This window comes from Pristis pectinata, chromosome 5 (assembly GCF_009764475.1).
Source record: "Pristis pectinata isolate sPriPec2 chromosome 5, sPriPec2.1.pri, whole genome shotgun sequence".
NCBI lineage: Eukaryota > Metazoa > Chordata > Chondrichthyes > Rhinopristiformes > Pristidae > Pristis > Pristis pectinata.
Window position 1 is genome coordinate 112,155,028 of NC_067409.1, and position 21,778 is coordinate 112,176,805.

At 41.8% G+C, this 21,778-nt stretch overlaps 1 protein-coding gene across 1 annotated transcript in view; it reads right to left on the reverse strand.

Annotated features, from left to right (window-relative positions):
- Positions 1-21,778, reverse strand: part of LOC127571014 (retinoic acid receptor beta-like) — a 179,330-nt gene that overhangs the window by 54,895 nt on the left and 102,657 nt on the right. Inside the window, exon 4 of the mRNA XM_052016987.1 lies at positions 13,182-13,342. Coding sequence (XP_051872947.1) covers positions 13,182-13,342 — 161 coding nt within the window. The remainder of the gene's footprint in view (positions 1-13,181; positions 13,343-21,778) is intronic.

Below are 21,778 nucleotides of genomic sequence, written 5' to 3' on the forward strand. Positions count from 1 at the left end.
ATTGTTCATTTCTGGAGCTGAATGGCACTGGGGTTATCTGTCGGTCAAATCTTGCCAACCTGGAAATTTGACCAGGCACTTCTGATCATGCATCAGCTTGGGCCAATGATTTAACTCCTATATCAGCTGCATGTAAAACAAGGTCATTCACCAAGCAAAGCTCCTTTAGAGCTTTGTCTGAGGAACCAGGCCACATTGTGGCAAAGTACACCTGCCACTGGGAACTACTAGAACACTCAGATTTTAATTGTGCTGATTTAGAAGGACCACCCTGAGCCGGTCCCAACGTGGCCCTGGAAAATCAACTTAGGTGGGTCCCCTCTAAACTATTTACTTACTGACTCTTTTTGGAAGTCCCCAATCCCCCACCCCACCTGTACCTAAGCCTACCCCTAAAGATGTCAATCCATTGTGCCTATCCTCACCAACCCCCAAGCTCTTGATAACCCTTCTCACCCACCAATTCCCCCAGCCCTGATGCTCAACATCTTGGCTCTCAAGGTGTGATTGGAGCCAACCCCACCCAGCCACAATCAGCCTTCTGACACCTGCTGGCTGCAGATAGTTAATAGAGTAAAACAACTTCTTTAAATCTGAAAGAAAGGTTAAAGTGTTATGAAAAGCTCCCCATAAAATGATTGTGATCTTCCAAAGTGTTTCCTGTGTGTGTGGTTAATTTTATGGAGCTATTTTGAATCTTTACTGCATGACTAATGATCTGGAGAAGCTCAGCACCCATTACAGAATCAACCGATTTATCATTCCATTGTTTCTTTGGAATGATTACGGGGCAGGATTCATAATGTATGGTTAATCCATTCTTTCAGATTACCACCTAAACCACAAAGATAAATTTACCATAATATCTTCTTCATATTTTGATTCCTTTACCAAATATGGCAGTTGATAGTAGCCATGAAGCACCATGTAATACCCAGGGCGGAATGGTTACACCAGTGAATTGAAAATATATATTGCTTTGTAAGGTCAGTATTTAAATCAATATCAAAGCACCTCTGAGGCTGCAACTGCACTTCTGTATCCTGGATTTCTCCTTCACAGATATCCACCCTTTCAAAACTATTGAAGCTTCCCCTCTCATCCACTAACTACAATGTTTTGGTTGGTACTCACCGATATCAGTAAAATAATTCATGCATGAAATAAAAGCTGCTTTTCTTTCCAGCCATTTTATATTCTTGAGTGTTCAATATCGAGCACTATATGGAGCTCAAAGTCAAATCAGTTGCACAGTTTTTTATAACAGATCATGTACAAATTCATAGGGCAATGGGGTGAATATTAACAAGTAAATCAGAACAAATTGGCAGTGAAGTTCTGCAAAACAACTTAATGTCTGACAATCAAAACATCTGCTTTTCCCACTGTACTTTGATACACTATTAAGTGATGGACTGAGATTGTCAATCACTGCAAAGACAGGCCAAAAATTCCAAAGTGACGAGTGAAGGTTGCAGCCTATTGCTGGTGAGAAGAAGCCACTGGGATTGAGGCAGAATTCTCCAAGGCAACTGCTCTGCCCGTGACCACAAGAAACTGCACAGAGTTGTGGACACAGCTCAGCACATCACAGAAATTAGCCTCCCCTCTGTGGACTCTGTCTACACCTCTCGCTGCCCCTGTAAAGCAGCCAGCATAATCAAAGACCCCACCCACCCCGGACATTCTCTCTTCTCCCCTCTCCCATCGGGCAGAAGATACAAAAGCCTGAAAGCACTTATCACCAGGCTCAAGACAGCTTCTACCCCGCTGTTATTATAGGACTATTGAACAGTCCCCTAGTACGATCAGATGGATTCTTGACCTCACAATTTACCTCTTTATGACCTTGCACCTTATTGTCTACCTGCACTGCACTTTCTCTGTAACTGTAACACTTTATTCTGCTTTCTGCTATTGTTTTACCCTGTACTACCTCAATGCACTGTTGTAATGAATTGACCTGCATGGATGGTATGCAAGACAAGTTTTTCACTGTAACTCGGTACATGTGACAATAATAAACCAATTTAAAAATTTGGCCCACGCTACTAAGGCCAACTCCTTCAGTGGAAGTGCAGAAGATCCCTCTTCCTGCCCATACCAGAATGTCAAGGGTGGAGTGGGGTTGGGGATGGACATCATCTTATTACCATGACATTGGTACACACTGTGACTTCTTAGTTGCACATCAGAGGAAGGGGTGGGAAAAGCAGCTCTGGTATAATGGAAAAAACCATGAATATAATTTATTTAAACTAAGCCAATCTGCTGATTTTAAAATGTGACAGAGGGTGAGGTTTCACTTAACTGCCCAACCATCCCACTGCTTAGCTGAGAGTCAATACAATGATTAAGCAGAGGGGAGATAGTTGAACAGGACTTGGTGTGAATTAGGATTTGATTTTGTGTTCTGCATGATCTTAAGTTTATCAAAGGAAACATAAGAGAGTTGTAGGAGTGTGCTGTGTGAGTCAAGTCTGGAGGTAATTAAGGAACAAAAGTAAATTTTAGTACAGATGATTTGAAGTGGGAAGAATTCAGGCAAGATTACGGAGATGGCAGTAGGCAGTGGGAGTGAAAAAGGTGGGGGTATGCAATTCAAAGCTGATTTGCATGTTAAACATGTTACTAAGGTAATGAACAATCAGGCTTAATTTTAGACAGTGACCGGAAAGAGAGCTGGAGCCAATGACTAAAGAATAGAGATTGTGTTGTGGATCAAAGACAATGCTTCAGTCTTCTTGTTACTTGACTAGAGGGAATTTGTGAATCTGATATTGGCCACTAAAAGACTGAGAAGTCAGTAGGAGATAACTTTATTTACATGGATCACATCCATGGTCAAATGGATCAGGCAGTCTGAATTGTGTATTTTTGAACATCTCTGGCATTTGATATTTATTTATTAGTCACATGTACATCGAAACACACAGTGAAGTGCATCTTTCTGTGTTACTGAGAATGTGCTGGGGGCAGCCCGCAAGTGTCGCCGCTCTCCCAGCGCCAACATAGCATGCCCACAGCTCCTATCCCGTACATCTTTTGGAATGTGGGAGGAAACCGGAGCATCCGGAGGAAACCCACGCAGACATGGGGAGAACGTACAAACTCCTTACAGACAGTGGCAGAAATTGAACCCGGGTCGCTGGCGCTGTAATAGTGTCACGCTAACTGCTACACTACCGTGCCGTCATTTGCTGGTTTGGGAAGAAAAAGATTCACTTAATAAGTTTTAAAAATGATCCCAATAACAGAAAGAAAAACAATGGCGAGTAATTTTGATTTTGGCCAGCAGTATATATGAGGTCAATGAAACTGAGAGTTGAAGAGATGTAAGACAGGTGGCTGATCAAATAACCAGGATTATACTATCAGAAAAAGTCAGAATTGTTCCCATTGAGTCAACAACCTGCATTTTGCTATGCATTGCCATTAATGGAAAATGGCTATCAATGTATGATACAGTCCTCTGCATGCAAGGCTTCACTGATGATAAGGGCATGGAAAATTCCTTCTACATGTGTGGGTTTGAAACAATTAAAGTGTTGTGGACTATAGTTACTTCTCTTTAATGCCCTGCATTATTTATTAACTTGAGAACATCCTCAGAAGCTGGAGATTTCATCAGTCCCTTTTTTGACTTTTTGGAGGAAGCCAATGCCATGAGAACCAATTTGTGCTTAAGAACTTGTAAAATCTTTGCAAAATAGCACTGAAGTTTTCCTTTAACTTCTGCTGAACTGTCCAATGTTGAAAAGATTAGCAGGTGGTTAATTATGCAGGTTAATTTCCAGTTCCCAGGCCACTGTCAAAGCAGCTCTGTAACCAGAGGCTAAGAGATTGTTAGAATGGCTTGGGTTGATGCCCTTGCAATTATCCCTTAGCTCTATGGGAAAATACTTTCTGCGTTGTGGTTTCCACCCATAGTTGGGACTAAACTGAGGGATGTTGTCATATTCTCAGGCCCAAACACTTAACACCACTTTGAATATATGGTAATGTCCATTAATAGTTACAGATAAGTTAAAACTAAATGTGCTGCAGAATAAACAGATAATTGAAGAACTGAAAGTAGAGGTGATTCATTTTTATTCATTAATGGAGTATCAACTCTGTTAAGGTTTTCTAAAACTAAATACCAACGATGTATGAAACTGTTTCCTTAAATTCAATGAATAAACAAAAAATACAAACAAAAACTAAAGAGAAAGTACATTAAGTTTTAAATTATTTATCTAGCCAGCACCTTGATAAATTACGTCAATATGATTATGTCAGAGCCATAGAGAATGCTAACATAAAACATGTGTTAGTGCCAATGAGGTATTTCCAATATAAACGTAGTTCAGCAGATATGTCCTGGCTCTCAGCTCTTGTAAACACCCAGTGTTTAAAATTGGGTTCTTTTGCCTTCAACACTACCAGCTTTCCCATAACACTGTATCAGGACAACTAGGATGCGTAAATCATAAAAGGACTGTTTAGTTAACCAGATCCTGTTTTAAAATAAATAACACAGAATACCGGATGGGCAGGAATGCCTTATGCAGCTGCACTTACTAGAAAGGGTTGTGGGCATCTGCATCAACTGCATCAAACTGCAAAAGTGAAACTCCAGCAGTTCACACAGTCATCCGGTCACTGCTTTGAACACATTCCCAATGACTATTCCTACCATTATGGTTGCCAATTTTTCCATGTGGCTTTGCATCACATGATAGAACAAAGAGATATTTTGTGATGCTAAGAGGCTGTACTGTGATAGACAACAAGGAATAATACTAAATTCATTGAAAAATAACACTCACCCAGTCTACTATGCAGAGGAAAAGCATGTGACAAGAACTCCAAAATGGATGAATTACAAAGGAAAGTTTATTTTCTAATTTACCTCAACAGTCATTTAAAAATTAGCTCTAATTTGCTTCTCTTATAACACACTTCTCCATTTGGCCTCGTCGATGAAGTAGGTCTGCAGCGATGAATGTAAATATAGGTAGAGGGCAGCAATGTTAATTTTGCACTTAGATCATATTAAATGAATCTTTCCAGGTGACCCCTAATTAAATATTTACTGTGAGCTCTCAGTGCTTAATCCACCAGTAACTGAGAGAGAGCAGATTTGGGAGTGAGATATTGGGCATTAATGCAGATATATAAAGGACTGAAGCAGATCTTTTGAAGGGAATGGACTTTCTAGTAAGGAAGGAATTTGTCATTCCTGCATTGAAGTCATATCATGGGAGAGAATGAAGTGAAGTTGAATGAGATATTAGCTGGTAAATCAATTATTGAAAAACATTTGTGCTAGCAAAATAGTCAGAAAAGTCAATTCTATAGCCTCCAGATTGTATAAAGTCAGCATTTTACCTTTGAAAGGTTAGTTTACAAAAATAGGTACATTTGAACAATACATCAAATAGATTATCAATATTAGCAAATTCATATTTTCAGGGTAATTTTTTTTTAAACTTGCAAAGTTTTAAACTTTCATATTATAATCAGTCTTACAAAATCATCAAAAATATTAACACACTAATGATTTTTATTAGTTCTCACCCAAATGAAATTCAAGTTTTTGTCAAAACAGTTAAGTTAAAAAAGAGAGCATGTGTCATCAACGGAAAACTCAGTGAAAACCTTTCCACTGCTGATTTATCTGGCCCTTGTCCCCTCTGAGATGGTGAATTCCAGCCTAGCCTAAGACTGAGCATTGTAGTGGGTGCGGTTAAAGTAACTAAACAAAATAGATGTGCCAAAATAACTCAAATTCCTACGCCCACTTATGCTTATTCTTTTGCAAAAAGTCAAACCAATTGTGCATAAAATTGGAGAAAGATTTTCACAATGGTAACGTGGAGACATGTGGGCGACGGTGCTTGTCTGAACTTGAAGAGTGGGGTGTACCTGCTGGATATTGGAGGAACACTGAACCAAACCTATGCCATCAAAATATCTGGGTGCAAATAAAGGGAGTATTGAAAGGAAGGTTAGGGGAACTATTCTGTATACAGTGGAATCAGGTTATGCAAAACCAAGTTGGGAGTTACTGTGCACACTGCAAGTTACTACATGAAGTTTTGTGCAGAGCCATTGCTCTGCTGAACAAGCTTTTTTATTGCACTTAAACTGCATGCAGTACACTTTTCAGGTTGGTGAGGGTGGAACTAACGGACAGCAATCAGATGCGAAGATATCGATGCTAAGATACTGCTCGGTGGTGAGGTTTATTCTCCTCCAAATAATCAAGGGATGATGCAAATTGAAGGGATCATGGCTATATCCTGCATTACAGTCACTGCTGTACGTAGACACTTGTAGGATGCTTTGAGTGAATAGGATCATTGTCTGACTCACATCATTTTTCAGGGAACTGTACCAGACCCAAAGAGTTATGCCTTCTCACCCATGTTGCCTCCTTACCACAGGACAAGCATAACACTTTACATTACAGATAGCAAGATATGCAGGTATTTCTTGGAAAGAACATAGGACCAGTCCTGCCATTCAACGCAATCATATTTGGTCTGTGACCTAATTCTAAAATCATACCAATATCCCTTAATATCTCTGTTAACAAAAGTATATCAATTTTATAGATACAAAATTAACATTTAACGGCACATTTAACATTTAACCTAGAACACTCTACGCAAAAGATGCATTTCACTGTGTGTTTCGATGTACTTGTGACTAATAAAGAAATCTTATCTTATTTAAGTTGGCATCATTATTCCTTTAGGAAGAAAGACACCAAACTTCTCTCCCTTGTATGTAAGTGTTTCATAATTTCACTTCTGAAAGGACTGGTTCTAATTTGGAGACTATGTTCATTGGCTCAAGGCTAACCAACCAGCAGAAAGATCTCATTCATTCTTGTCAATCAATTCCCCTTAATATTTGAAAACTTCTATCAAATCTTTCCCAAAGCTTCTAAGCTCCCCAAATTGCATCCTAAGTTCACGTTCTTCTAATGGAGTCCAAATATCATAAAGAGACAAGAGCAACAGCATAAACATACTCATTACAACGTAGAAGGAGGCTATTTGGTCTATCAGGTCCACACCAGTACCAAGCAAAGCAATCCCATCAGTCTCATTCATTACTTTCCACGTAGACCTGCAGCTTATTCTCTCTCATATGCCTATCAACTGCACTTAGATTCTTTTTGCCATCAGCCCACATTAAGGTGTAATTTACAGTAGTCAATTAAACTACCAGCACATCTTTGGAAGGTGGGAGGAAACTAGAAGACCCAGGCAGCCAGGGAAACTGATGAAACTCCACACAGACAACACCCAATGTCAGGTTCAATCCCGGCTCTCTGGAGCCATGAGACAGCAGCACTAAATGCTGTATTGCCTGCATATCTTTATACATACCTTTAATGTAACAAAGCATCACTAAGTGCTTTGTAGGAGTGCTAATAGAAGAAAATTGACACAGATCCACAAAAGGAATTATCAAGAGAGATGAATAAATGTTTGATCAAAGAGATTGGTTTTAATGAGTGCAGGTCCTTGGTTAGTGCCAGCTTTAGGAAATATTTTGCGGGAGTTGTTCACCAGTTTATATGATATAACTAGCAAAGCCAACCTGTACATGGAAAATTATGCAACAAAGCCAAAGCAAAATTGTAAAAAACCTCCCAAAAATCTGGAATTTCTCTTTATTAAAGAGGCCTTCTGCAGTAAACTGTTCCCTAGAATTGTATGGTGCTCAACTTACTTTCCTGTTGTTGGTGAGATCTACGGCACATGTAAATGTAATTCATTCCAAAAGTTTGATCCCAAAGTTTTAAACCTCATTAATACCATTGTCTGTCCCATAATGTGGTTGATTTTAACTTGGATCATTTTTCGTGTGGGTCAGGAAAACATAGGCTATGGGAGAAAATGAGAAACAGATGGACAATTAGCTTAAAGACTGAGAGCGATGATTATGCTGCAACCATCTGACTGGAAGGATTAAGCAACGGTGAACCCAGAGTTAATGTCAGCATCACATTTCTCAATGATTAGGTTTTGGGACTAGTCATAGAGTCATAGAGTACTGCAGCACAGAAACAGGCCCTTCGGCCCATCTAGTCCATGCCAGCTTGGTTTTAGAACATAGAAAACCTACAGCACAATTCAGGCCCTTCGGCCCACAAAGCTGTGCCGAACATCTCCCTACCTTAGAGACCCATAGCCCTCCATTTTTCTCAGCTCCATGTACTTATCCAAAAGTCTCCTAAAAGACCATATTGTATCCACCTCCATCACCATTGCTGGCAGCCCATTCCACGCACTCACCACTCTCTGAGTAAAAAACTTACCTCTGACATCTCCTCTATACCTACTCCCCAGCACCTTAAACCTGTGTCCTCTTGTGGCCACCATTTCAGCCCTTGGAAAAAGCCTCTGACTATCCACATGATCAATGCCTCTAATCATCTTATACACCTCTATCAGGTCCCCCCTCATCCTCCGTCGCTCCAAGGAGAAAAGGCCGAATTCACTCAACCTGTTTTCATAAGGCATGCTCTGCAATCCAGGCAGCATCCTTGTAAATCACCTCTGCACTATTTTTATGGCGACCAGAACTGAGCACAGTACTCCAAGTGGGGTCTGACCAGGGTCCTGTATAGCTGCAACAATACCTCTTGGCTCCTAAATTCAATTCCACGATTGATGAAGGACAATACACCGTATTCCTTCTTAACCACAGGGTCAACCTGTGCAGCTGCTTTGAGCGTCCTATGGACTCGGACCCCAAGATCCCTCTGATCCTCCACACTGCCAAGAGTCTTACCATTAATACTATATTCTGCCATCATATTTGACCTACCAAAATGAACAACTTCACACTTATCTGGGTAGGTTTTCTGCCAAGTCCCATCTACCTGCACCCAGACCATATCCCTCCATACCTCTCTCATCCATGTACCTATCCAAACCTCCCTTAAATGTTACAATCAAACCTGCAGCTACCACTTCCACTGGTAGCTCGTTCCACACTCGCACCACCTTCTAAGTGAAGAACTTTCCCCTCAGATTCCCCTTAAATATTTCACTTTTCACCCTAAACTTATGACCTCTGGTTCTAGTCTCACCCAACCTGAGGGGAAAAAGCCTGCAATACGTTCACCCTAAGATAAGATATCTTTGTTAGTTATATGTACATCGAAACACACAGTGAAATGCATCTTTTTGCGTAGAGTGTTCTGGGGGCAGCCCGCAAGTGTCGCCACGCTTCCGGCACCAACATAGCACGCCCACAACTTCCTAACCCGTACATCTTTGGAATGTGGGAGGAAACCAGGGCACCCGGAGGAAACCCACGCAGACATGGGGAGAACGTACAAACTCCTTACAGACAGTGGCAGAAATTGAACCCGGGTCGCTGGCGCTGTAATAGCGTTACGCTAACCGCTACACTACCGTGCCTGCCTATACCCTGTATACCTCTGTAAGATCTCCCCTCATTCTCTTCGCTCCAGGGAATAAAGTCCTAACCTATTCAACCTTTCCCTATAAGTCAGATCCTCAAGTCCTGGCAACATCTGTGTACATTTTCTCTGCACTCTTTCAAGCTTATTGAATTTTTCCTGTAAGTAGGTGACCAGAATTGCACACAATACTCTAAATTTGGCCTCACCAATGTCTTATACAACTTCAACTGGGCAAACTACCAAAATTTACTGACTAAATAAAAATAGAAAGAGTATTTTAGCAAATTCAGCAGGAAATGCACAGGTTAACAAATTGGCCACAGATTATATTTAACGTTGCAAGTGTTGGACCCATTTAGTGCAACTAAATCAAAATATCAAAGTCATAGGCTGATATGAAATGTCTGTGGATTGATTCTCCAAACTACATGATGATTTTGTAGGTGCTTGGTCAAATACTGGTTGAATACTGGAGACCATTCATAGAAGTTTTGCTCGGTGCTCTGGAGCTAAATGCCTCAAACTGAATGAATTCAGCTAAACCTTTTTCTTTCACATTGGTATTGGTAAATTGGTTTATTATTGTCACTTGTACCGAGGTACAGTGAAAAGCTTGTCTTACAAACTGATCATACAGGTCAATTCATTACACAGTGCAGTTACATTGAGTTAGTAGAGAGTGCATTGATGTAGTACAGGTAAAAACAATAACAGTACAGAGTAAAGTGTCACAGCTACAGAGAAAGTGCAGTGCAATAAGGTGCAAAGTCACAACAAGGTAGATCGTGAGGTCATAGTCCATCTCACTGTATAAGGGAACCATAGAACCACAGAACACTACAGCACAGAAAACAGGCCATTCGGCCCTTCTAGTCTGTGCCGAAACTTTATTCCGCTAGTCCCATTGACCTGCACTCAGTCCTTTTCTCCCCCCGTTTCTGCATGTGCTTTTAACTCTTTCCTTTTTTCTCAACTGTCATTTCACTGAGCAGGTATCCCACAGACAAAGCAGATTTGTCATTTGTCTATACATTCGTGCTGAATGCCACATAACGAATAAATGAGTTTTACATTTTGATCTGCTTTTTATTGTTTAAAACCTAAAGGTTCAAGTCCTACATATTCTGAATGTGACCACTCATTGGTGAGCAGCAGACAACTAGAATTTTGAAAGTTCTCAAAAATGCAATCCACTGGTAATTTATGACTTCACGTCTCCTTCATGTAGTGCAATGAGAATATGAATTATAAAGCTGAAAAGGTTAAGCAGCATCCTACAGTTGCTTTATGGAGCTAGGAAAAGCAATTCAACTTCCAACTCTGCGGAATACAATAGAGCTTTTATGTTTTTGTTCCATTATTGAATGTGCTCTAGAGGATCCTTTAAGGACCACTGGATAGGGCTAGCTTAAATGCTAAAGAGTTGCAAACTACTTCTAATGGAAAGAAATTAGAAGACTTGACCTGAAATGAGTGGAAGAGCTCTTTCTATTTTTGAAATGAGGCCTGTGCTTATTTCAGCTGCCAAAGACATAAGCAACAAGCCAGTTTAGCAGTGGCTTGAATGCCTGTGCAGATTGAGGGTGGGTTCTAAGCTGGTTATCATTAATTAATGGATGGGAAAGGTTTTGAAGGATATGGGCCAAATGCAGACTTGCTCAGGTAGGCACCTCAGTCAGCACGGACAGGTTGGGCCGAAGGGCCTGTTTCCATGCTGTATGGCAGTATGACTCTATGACTCTGATATTTTAAGTACACAAAACATGTGAATTTGGACCAAGCATTTTAAATCACATGCAAATGAATGTCAGATGTCTCCAAGTATAAATACTTTAACAATTGTTGCATGAAGTCTTTTCTCAGTTTCTGATGGAGGCCACATTGATTACTTTCCCACATAACATACTTCAAGGCAGTCCAGGGGCAGCAACTACAAGCTCCCTCCACTGTCGACAACTGCTGAGAGAGCAGGTATCCAACACTTCCTCTTGAAAGTGCTCATGTTCTGAGCCACTGGGATAACAGGAAAAATTTCATCATGGCATCAATAACCTCCTGCTTTCACACATTGCACATCTGGAGATGTTTTCCATGTTCCCTACCTACTTCTTGTCACACGGGTACATACTTGGACAGGTACATGGAAAGGAAGGGTTTAGAAGGTTATGGGCCAAACACTGGCAAATGAGACTAGCTTGGATGGGCATCTTGGTCAGCATGGACCAGATGGGCTGAAGGGCCAGTTTCCATACTGTATGACTCTATGACTCTATGACGCAGTGCCACCCATTTAACAGTTTTCTCGAGAACTGCCTGCAGGAGGACCCAAGGTCTTAGATGAAATGTTATTTTCACGCCTGGCAGAGCAACATGAATACGTTCACAGTGAGTGGTCACCTTAAAATGCCGGGGACATTTTTGATTCCTGACCATCATTAGAGATTACTATACTCTCATGAACAGAAATAGCAGCTGAATTTAAAAAAAAATCTTAAATAATCTGAATAACCAGCTTCCTGATATAATTGAGACAGAAGAAGGACTGCAGATGCTGGATATCTGGAGCAACACACAAAATGCCAGACACAAAATGTCGACTGTCCATTTCCCTCCACAGATGCTGCCTGACCCACTGAATTCCTCCAGAACTTTGTGTCACTCCTGATATAATTCTTGCATGAGATTTTCATTGTTAGTTCCCCTTTAATGATGCTGTTGCTTGTAAGGGCATGAATACTCCTGAACTTCACTATCCCAACACCTAATAGTAATACATGTGACACCACCTGACAGGCAGTTGAGATTCCATGGAAAATTTGCTTTTCTTCAGGCATAGCAAGTTCCAACCTCAATTCCATATGGACAATTCCCCATCAAGATAATTATCCTCTTAATTTTTGTAGAAAAAATTAGATAGATGCAGCACATTTTTCAAATAGATAGATTTAAAGATGTTGGTCTTCTGAAGGACCTGAATGTCCTTGCACACAAGTCACGGGTATTAATATGTACGTTCAACAAACAATATAGAAAGCAAATGGTACATTAGCTTATATTGCACGAGGATTTAAGTCCGGGGGTAGAGACATTTTGCTCCAATTATGTAAAGTCCTGGATAGACAACATCTGGAATATTGGCCACAGGTCTGGTCTTCCTACCTGTGGAAAGATGTACTTGTGATAGAAGGGGTGCAGTGAAGAATCACTAGATCGATTCCTAGGATGTCAGGTTTGTCTGAGGGCAGCATAAGCAGACCAAGCTTAGTTTAGAGAAGTGAGAGGTGATCTGATGAAGTGAACAGAAGTCTTACAGGGCAGAAGCAGAGTTGATGTTTGTCCTGCCTGGGGTGTCCAAAATCAAGATCTTTATCTCAAAATCAGGGACTGGTCATGCAGAACAGAGATGAGAATTCTCAACTCCAAGGGGCTGTGGAAGTTCAGTTGCTGTGTATTTTCAGGATAGGGGTAGGTAAGTGTTTTGGAAACTAAGGTGATCAAGAGCTATGGGGCTAGTGCAGGGAAGTACGGCAGAGCAGATACAGGGAGCTGAACGTCCTGCACCTGCTTCTGTTTCTTATTCTCCCACATCTGTGAAACAGTATCATTGTTAGATTTTCTGATTTTAACACAATCACCAGTGAATTAAATCTTTAATATATATAGACCTCTTCTCAATCATATGACCCAATTAAACAATGTGAATGCACAGCTAATAGCAACAAACATCCCGTGGCCCAATACTTACTGTAGTATATTTCCCCAGCTGGCAGAGAGAAGGGAAGGTTTCCTGGTGAGCTTTACGAATCTTTTCAATTAGATCCTCTAATTCTGCTGTCATTGTGTAGCTTTCTGAGCATTCTTGCTTTGGCGTCTCCTTTTTCTTTTTGTTTCTGTCATTTCTTACAGCTAGAAGGGGAATAAATCACAATCAGGCATCTTTAATGCAATTTATTCAGCATCTTTCAAAGCCTGCAGCAAAATAATGCACACTCTGAATTGGAGTAACTGTTCTAGCCAGTCGGTTAATCATTTTCTGAGGTACGGGGACAAGTCAATATCTGAAGGCACAAAGTGGCAGCAACGTTGCATGGCCTACTCCCATTGTAAAAGGTTTAGAATAAAAACAAAGAATGGCTTCATGCAGATCTTTAGTCAGGGCTGCCTATGGTTTTAGAATGCAGAACTAGTTTATGTATATCATTCACCGTATTTGCAAAACTAAAAACCTTATCACTCCTCTGAAGAGTGAATAAGTCAATTTTACAGAACGGTTCAAATATGAAGATGAAAAGAAATGGTCAATCTTACACAGGAAGCAGGAAGAATTGATAAATAGCACACAAGATTCAGAACTACGGTAACAAAAGGTGATGTCTTTGGCAAACCTTTATTTCAGTCTATTTGCCAAACAAAACAGTGCTAATAAAGTACATTAGAACCTGTTATTTGGTTAAAAGACTTGGTCAGGTGTGGGCAGCAGAAAACTGCACTTGGACTCCCGAGGAACTCCAGCCCCTGTTACTTATGATACCACCATCTATGATGTTTCACACAGAGCAACCCACTCCAAAAATCAAATTAAAAAATAAATTTTAAATTTTATTTACAGCGTGATAACAGGCCCTTCCGGCCCAATGAGTCAGTGCCGCCCATTTTAAACCCAAATTAACCGACCCGTACGTCTTTGGAATGTGGGATGAAACCGGAGCACCCGGAGGAAACCCACGCAGACACAGGAGAACGTACAAACTCCTTACAGACAGCGACGGGAATTGAACCCTGCTCACTGGCACTGTAATAGCGTCGCGTTAACCACTACGCCACCGTGCCCCAACAATGTGCCCCAACAATTGAAGGCCCCACAGGGGTGATAGCTCAAGGATTATCTGAAGTCACATTCAGGCCTGGTGCACTGCCTACCCATCTCCCATTGGTCAAATTCAAGAGATTACTAGATAAGCATTTGGAGGGACATGTGGGTTAGATGGTCTTAGGCGAGGTTTAAAGGTCGGCACAACATTGTGGGCCAAAGGGTCTGTATTGTGTTGTACTGTTCTATGTTCTATATCACTTGAGGCCATCAAAGGCAGCCGGTCTTTCAATATGGCGAAGGATATTGTGTATTGTGAGACGGATATTGGAGTATTGTATTCAGTTCTGGTCGCCTCATTATAGAAAGCATGTGAAAGCTTTAGAGAGGGTGCAGAGGAGATTTCCCAGGATGTTGCCTGGATTGGAGAGCATGTCTTACAAGGATAGGTTGAGCAAGCTCGGGCTTTTCTCTTTGGAGAGAAGGAGGATGAGAGGTGACTTGATAGAGGTGTACAAGATGATAAGAGGCATAGATTGAGTGGACAGTTGGAGACTTTTTCCCAGGACGACAATGGTTAACACGAGGGGATATAATTTTAAGGTGATTGGAGGAAGATATAAGGGGGATGTCAGGGGTAAGTTTTTTACACAGAGAGTGGTGGGTGCGTGGAATGCACTGCCAGCAGAGGTGGTGGAGGCAGATACATTAGGGACATTTAAGAGACTCTTAGGTAGACACATGAATGATAGAAAAATAGGGGGCTATGTGGGAGGGAAGGGTGAGATAGATCTTAGAGCAGGATAAAATGTCGACACAACACTGTGGGCCGAAGGGCCTGTACTGTGCTGTAGTGTTCTATGTTCTATGATATTTCCAGTTTTCTTCTTTGTTGACCTTGGAGAAGCCCACACAAAGATCTGAGCCTACTGACTATTCATTCCAGGTCTTCACTCCCCAATCACTAGAACACACTGATGTTCTCCACTGGTGAGCTGCAGTGAAAACACCCACAACTCACATGAAGCTTGAAACCAAAGTTTGTTCTGGGCTGTGTAGACCCACGCCGTAAGCAGTTGGCCAAATGACTCTCTGCCTGCTTTAGGCACATCAACTTTCTCCCCTAGAAAGTGCAAGCTTAAATACATTTTATTCAAAGCATTTGTTCACTATGAAAGGAAACAAAAAGTATTACAATTCTGCAATGGTTATTATTTCCTCAAAGGTCCTCCATATATGAGATTTCTTTGTTTCAAAGTAAATGAATAATGCTGCAGAGAAGCAAGATTATCAGTACGTTTCCCTGAGTGTAATGAGGGTCTGCCTTTGGAGTGAATCCCAAACTACCAAACCACAGAAAGACACAACGACAGATGAACATGCAACGATCCATGTTGCAAGATCCATATCAATCATATCGGTAATGTCTAATCCTGTCTCACCAGTCACAAAGGAGCAACTAATGAACAATACATGAGTACACGTCCAGCTAAAGCAACCTGATAATGAAATGCATGGGAAGAGAAATTGTAAAACGATAATATAAAGAAAATGAATATGAATTAATTCCTACACTACATTTTCCTATATCTTGCATGTTATTGAATATCTTTTCAGTCTTTATTTGCATATAGGTTTCTCCTTAAGTTGTAATCCAAAAGAAGTTGAATATTGATAACTGATAGATAATAGATATGCAAATAAATAAAAACACACAATATTTATGAGTTGCTGGGGCATGGACATTAAATGGTGTAGTCAAATCATCTATTACTGATGGTGCATCTCCTTGCTTATGATAGTAACTGCATTTTAGAAGCTTTTTAGAATGGGCACAATAGATAGTCATACTTCATAGAGTCAAATCTAATTATTTCAAAACTGTAGAATCAGCTTCTACATCTTAAAGGCTAAAACTAGTTTCTTTTCATTGGAGTGAATCCTTGTAGGCTGTTCAGGTCAGAGACCTCTGAGAGTCTCAGATCTCCATGAACATGCTGCTGAATGGAGAAGTCCAGCACTCACTGAGTGGAGGAAGCCATTATATCCAACACTATACTCTGGACTCCACATGGAGTGTTTGTTTCGGATCTCTGGGGTTGGACATGTGAATAACATGGCCTGCCCAATGGAGGTGTCTGAGTGCAACTAAGGCCTCGATGCTGGGAGTGTAGGTTTGGGAGACAACGTTGATTTTGGGTTACTTTTCCTTCCAGTGGATTTACAGGATTTTGTGCAGACGGCATTGGCAGTTTCAGTCCAGTGCTTTGAGATACCTGCGGTCGGTGGTTCAGGTCTCAAAAGCATGTTGGGTAGCAGGGATCACTGCTGCCCTGTAGACCATCAGTAATGTGCAAGTCCGAGGTTTTGGTCTTCAAACACCCTTTTCTTCAATTGACCAAATGCTGTGCAGGTGCATAAAAGCAACGATGAAGTTCACCGTCGAAGCTGCCTTTGCTGAGAGGTGATTCCCACAGTATGGGAAGTGGTTGGTGCCTATTTCACCGTTTATTCCAACACAGAAGGAGGCCATCCGACCCCTGCCACCTTGCAACAGAACAACCTCATCTGCCCATTCCCCCCTCCTTACTTCTCTGTTGCTCAGCAACTTATTCTCTTTTGCATGCCCATTGATTGTTTTTGCCACTTAATTCCATGAAAGGCTATTTTATTGTGAACAATGAAGATAAGATTTCTTTATTAGTCACATGTACATCGAAACGCACAGTGAAATGCATCTTCTGCCCCTTGCGGGCTGCCCTAGCCCACAAATGTCGCCATGCTTCTGGCTCCAACATAGCATGCCCACAACTTCCTAACCTGTACGTCTTTGGAATGTGGGAGAAAACCGGAGCACCCGGAGGAAACCCACGCAGACACGGGGAGAACGTACAAACTCCTTACAGACAGCTGTCGGAATTGAACCCGGGTCGCTGGCGCTGTAATAGCGTTACGCTAACTGCTTCACTACTGTGCCTGCCATCTATCAGGCAGGTCTTGAGGTGTGGGTGGAAACTGGAGCATCCAGGGAAAACCCATGAGGTCACAAGGAGGATGTTTACACCTCAGACAGGACTGAATCCGGGTTTCTGGAGCCGTGAGACAGCAACATTAATTCCAATGGCAATGTGCAGCCTGAATAAAATGTCAATGGTGGAAATTGTACTGAGACCTCTGGTGCATACGATGCCTGGTAGGCAGCATCTCGGACTGCCTGGGCATCCTGAAGGATTTTCTGGTGTGAATCTTTATTATTGGTAGGTGGTGTTGTTCAGAGGGGCAGTTTGGTGAAGGTGTTATTGCCCCGATAATTTCTTCAATCTTCCTCACGGTAACACTGCATGTCACCTTCAACAAGCTTCCCACAGGAGTGGAGCTCATCTGCAGGCCTGCTGTAGAAACTGTTCAACTATGGTGCCTATACTCCGGAACCAAGGCCAATCCAACATCAGAAGTCAAGCTGGAGTAAGCAGATGGCAGTCACGTGTGTGCACGTTGGCAGGTTGTAGTCGACATGTTCCAGGAAGCACCTGAGAGGATAGGTGAACTGTTCAGGTGTGAATTCGCATCATAATCTCAAAAATGTCAGACCATAAACAGCCTTACTCAAAGAAGCCACAAATATGATTAGAATCAGCAGCAGAAATGTCAAATTGGCCTGAAAATGTGACCAGAACATGTTGCAAGAACACATTTTTCAATTAATGCTTTATATTTGGTGAAAAAGGCAATAGGGGAGCACCATCATGACCATAGTAGCAAAAAGCATGAAAAATAACTACATGGCAGTTTTTTTTTAACTTCAGTGGAAATCCTTGCAGGTGTACTGAATCTTCTTCAAATATTCCATGAGAAATACGTGTAAAAAAAAAGTATCAGAGCTAATTAATTCTGTGCATCGGGCTTGCTCTGGTATTCAATATGATGTTGGCTGAAGTTCTGCCTCAGCTACACATTCCTGCACTATCCCTGCATGTCTTGACTCCTTCCGAGTCCAAATACTCCTTTTGTGTTCCAAATATAGGCAGGCACGGTAGTGTAGCGGTTAGCGTAACGCTATTACAGCACCAGTGACCTGGGTTCAATTCCGGCCACTGTCTGTAAGGAGTTTGTATGTTCTGCCCGTGTCTGTGTGGGTTTCCTCCGATTGCTCCGGTTTCCTCCCACATTCCAAAGACGTATGGGTTAGGAAGTTGTGGGCGTGCTACATTGGCGCCGGAAGCATGGCAACACTTGCGGGCTGTCCCCAGAACACTCTATACAAAAGATGTATTTTACTGTGTGTTTCGATGTACGTGACTAATAAAGATACCTCATCTTATCTTATCTCATCTTACTAACCATTCTCTCTCTTAAGTACATTCAATGACTGAGCAACCACATCCCTCTAAGGTAGAGAATTGAAAAGATTTACAATGTAAAGTTTTAATGCAGATTATTAGTTCTGGGGCTTTGTGATCTCCCAATACACAGTAAACAGTACCATGGAAAATTCTCCATGACTGTTTAATGCATTCGTTATTTAATAGTAATGTTAGGTTCAAGTATTCTTTCACTTACGAGATGACAATATTTGCTTTAGGGTTTGATCCAAAACAAACATATATTTTGTGTATAGAGGTCCCAACCAGAGAGAGCACAATACTGGATCTCCTCTTAGGGAACGAGACAGGGCAGGTGACAGAAGTGTGTGCAGGGGAGCACTTTGGATTTAGTGATCATTACTCCATTAGTGTCAAGATAATTATGAAGAAGGATAGGACTGGTCCTCAGCTTGAGGTTCTAAATTGGAGTAAGGCCAATTTTGATGGCATCAGAAGGGATTTGGCAGGTGTGGATTGGGATAGGCTGTTTTCCGGCAAAGAGATGCTTGGTAAGTGGGAGGCTTTCAAAAGTGAAATATTTAGAGTACAGAATCTGTATGTTCCTTTTGGAATAAAAGGCAATGCTAACAGGTTTAGGGAACCTTGGTTATCAAGGCCCTGGTAAAGCAAAAGGTGGCACCTATCAGGCACAGGCAGCTGGGATCAAATGAGGCACTTGAGGAGTATAAGAAATGCAAGAGAGAAATCAGGAGGGCAAAAAAAAGGATACAAGGTTTCTCTGGCAGACAATGTGAAAGAGAATCCCAAGGTTTTCTATAGCTATATTAAGAGCAAAAGCATAGCAAGGGACAAAATTGGCCCTCTTGAAGATCAGTGTGGTCATCTATGCATGGAGCTGAGAGAGATGGAGGAAATCTTAAATAAATTTTTTGCATCCGTATTTACTCAAGAGACAAACACAGAGACTATAGAACTGAGGCAAAAGAGTAGTGAGGTCATGGACCGTATCCGGGTTATGGAAGCGGAGGTGCTGGCTGTCTTGAGACGAATGAAGGTGGATAAATCCCCAGGGCCAGACAAGGTGTTCCCTCAGACCTTGTGGGAGGCTAGTGCAGAAATTGCAGGGGCCCTGGCAGAGATATTTAAAATATCCATAGCCACAGGTGAGGTGCCGGAGGACTGGAGGATAGCTAATGTTGTTCCATTGTTCAAGAAAGGCTCTAAGAGTAAGCTAGGAAATTAGAGGCCGGTGAGCCTGACGTCAGTCGCGGGTAAATTAGTGGAAGGCATTCTAAGGGACAGGATATACTGTATTAGTATTTGGATAGACCGGGACTGATTAGGGATAGTCAACATGGCTTTGTGCATGGTAGGTCATGTCTAACCAATCTTATAGAGTTTTTCAAAGAGGTTACCAAGAAGGTCAATGAGGGAAAGGCATTGGACATTGTCTACATGGACTTTAGCAAGGCCTTTGACAAAATCCCACATGGGAAGCTGGTCCAGAAGGTTAAGTTGCTTGGCATTCAGGATGAAGTAACCAATTGGATTCAACGTTGGCTTAGCGGGAGAAGCCAGAGAGTGGTAGTAGATGGTTGTCTCTCTGACTGGAGACCTGTGACTAGTGGTGTGCTGCAGGGATCGGGGTTGGGTCCATTGTTGTTTATCATCTATAAATTAATGATAATGTGGTAAACTGGATCAGCAAATTTGCAGATGACGCCAAGATTGGGGGTGTAGTGGTCAGCGAGGAAGGCTATCAAAGCTTGTACCATGATCTTGACCAGCTAGGAAAATGGGCTGATGCAGACAAGTGTGAGGTGATGCATTTTGGGAGGACAAACCAGGGTAGGACTTAAGACAGTGAATGGTAGGGCACTGAGGTGTGTAGTAGAACAAAGGGACCTGAGAATACAGGTCCATAGTTCCTTGAAAGTGGCGTCACAGGTAGATTGGGTCATAAAGAGAGCTTTTGGCACTTTGGCCTTCATAAATCAGGGCAGTGAGTACAGGAGTTGGGATGTTATGTTGAAGTTGTACAAGACATTGGTGAGGCCGTATTTAGAGTACTGTGTGCAGTTCTGGTCACCTACCTATAGGAAAGATATCAATAAGCTTGAAAGAGTGCAGAGAAAATTTACAAGGATGTTGCTGGGACTTGAGGACCTGAGTTATAGAGAAAGGTTGAATAGGTTAGGACTTTATTCCCTGGAGCGCAGGAGAATGAGGGGAGATCTTATAGAGGTATACAAAATTATGAGGGGTAGAGATAGGGTGAATGCATGCAGGGTTTCTCCCCTAAGGTTGGGTGAGACTAGTACCAGAGGACATAGGTTTAGAGTGAAAGGTGAAATATTTAAGGGGAATCTGAGGGGAAACTTCTTCACTCAGAGGGTGGTGCGAGTGTGGAATGAGCTGCCAGCGGAAGTGGTGGATATGGGTTCAATTGTAACATTTAAGAGAAGTTTGGGTAGGTACATGGGTGGTAGGGGTTTGGAGGGATATGGTCCGGGTGCAGGTAAATGGGACTAGGCAGAAGATCAGGTCGGCACGGACTAGATGGGCCAAAGGGACTGTTTTGTGCTAATCGATCTCTCTAGAAATTTAACTGGACACTTCCAGTCATAGTTCACGAAAATTAATGACCTGAAAAGCAAATAGATACACAACCAACAGGTGAACTTCTCTGCCAGATCACAGTGCAGGCAGTGAAAGGGAATTCCAACCACCAGCTCATAACAAAAGGTGAATATGTAATGTAAAATGTATTTTGTAGTTTAGATCGAATCCTGCAGCTCATGCTATTACCTTACAGGTGAAAGAATTCTTGAAGTTGACTACAAATTCAGTACTCAATCATGCTAGAGGAAAATGTTCCAAGGTTTAAGTTCTATGTATCTGCATCAGTTGAGCATGGGATGACGTCATTTCCAATGCAATGCTGCTTTGAAGCACTGAGGACGCCAGCGGCTCCTCTTCGTCAGGAGTTTGAGAAGATTCGGTATATCACCAAAGACTCTTGCAAATTTCTATAGATGTACGGTGGAGAGCATTCTGACTGGTTGCATCACCACCTGGTATGAGGTTCCAATGCACAGCATCACAAGAGGCTGCAGAGGGTTGTAGACTCAGCCAGCTCCATCAAGGGCACAACCCTCCCCACCATCGAGGACATCTTCAAGAGGGCGGCATCCATCACTAAGGACC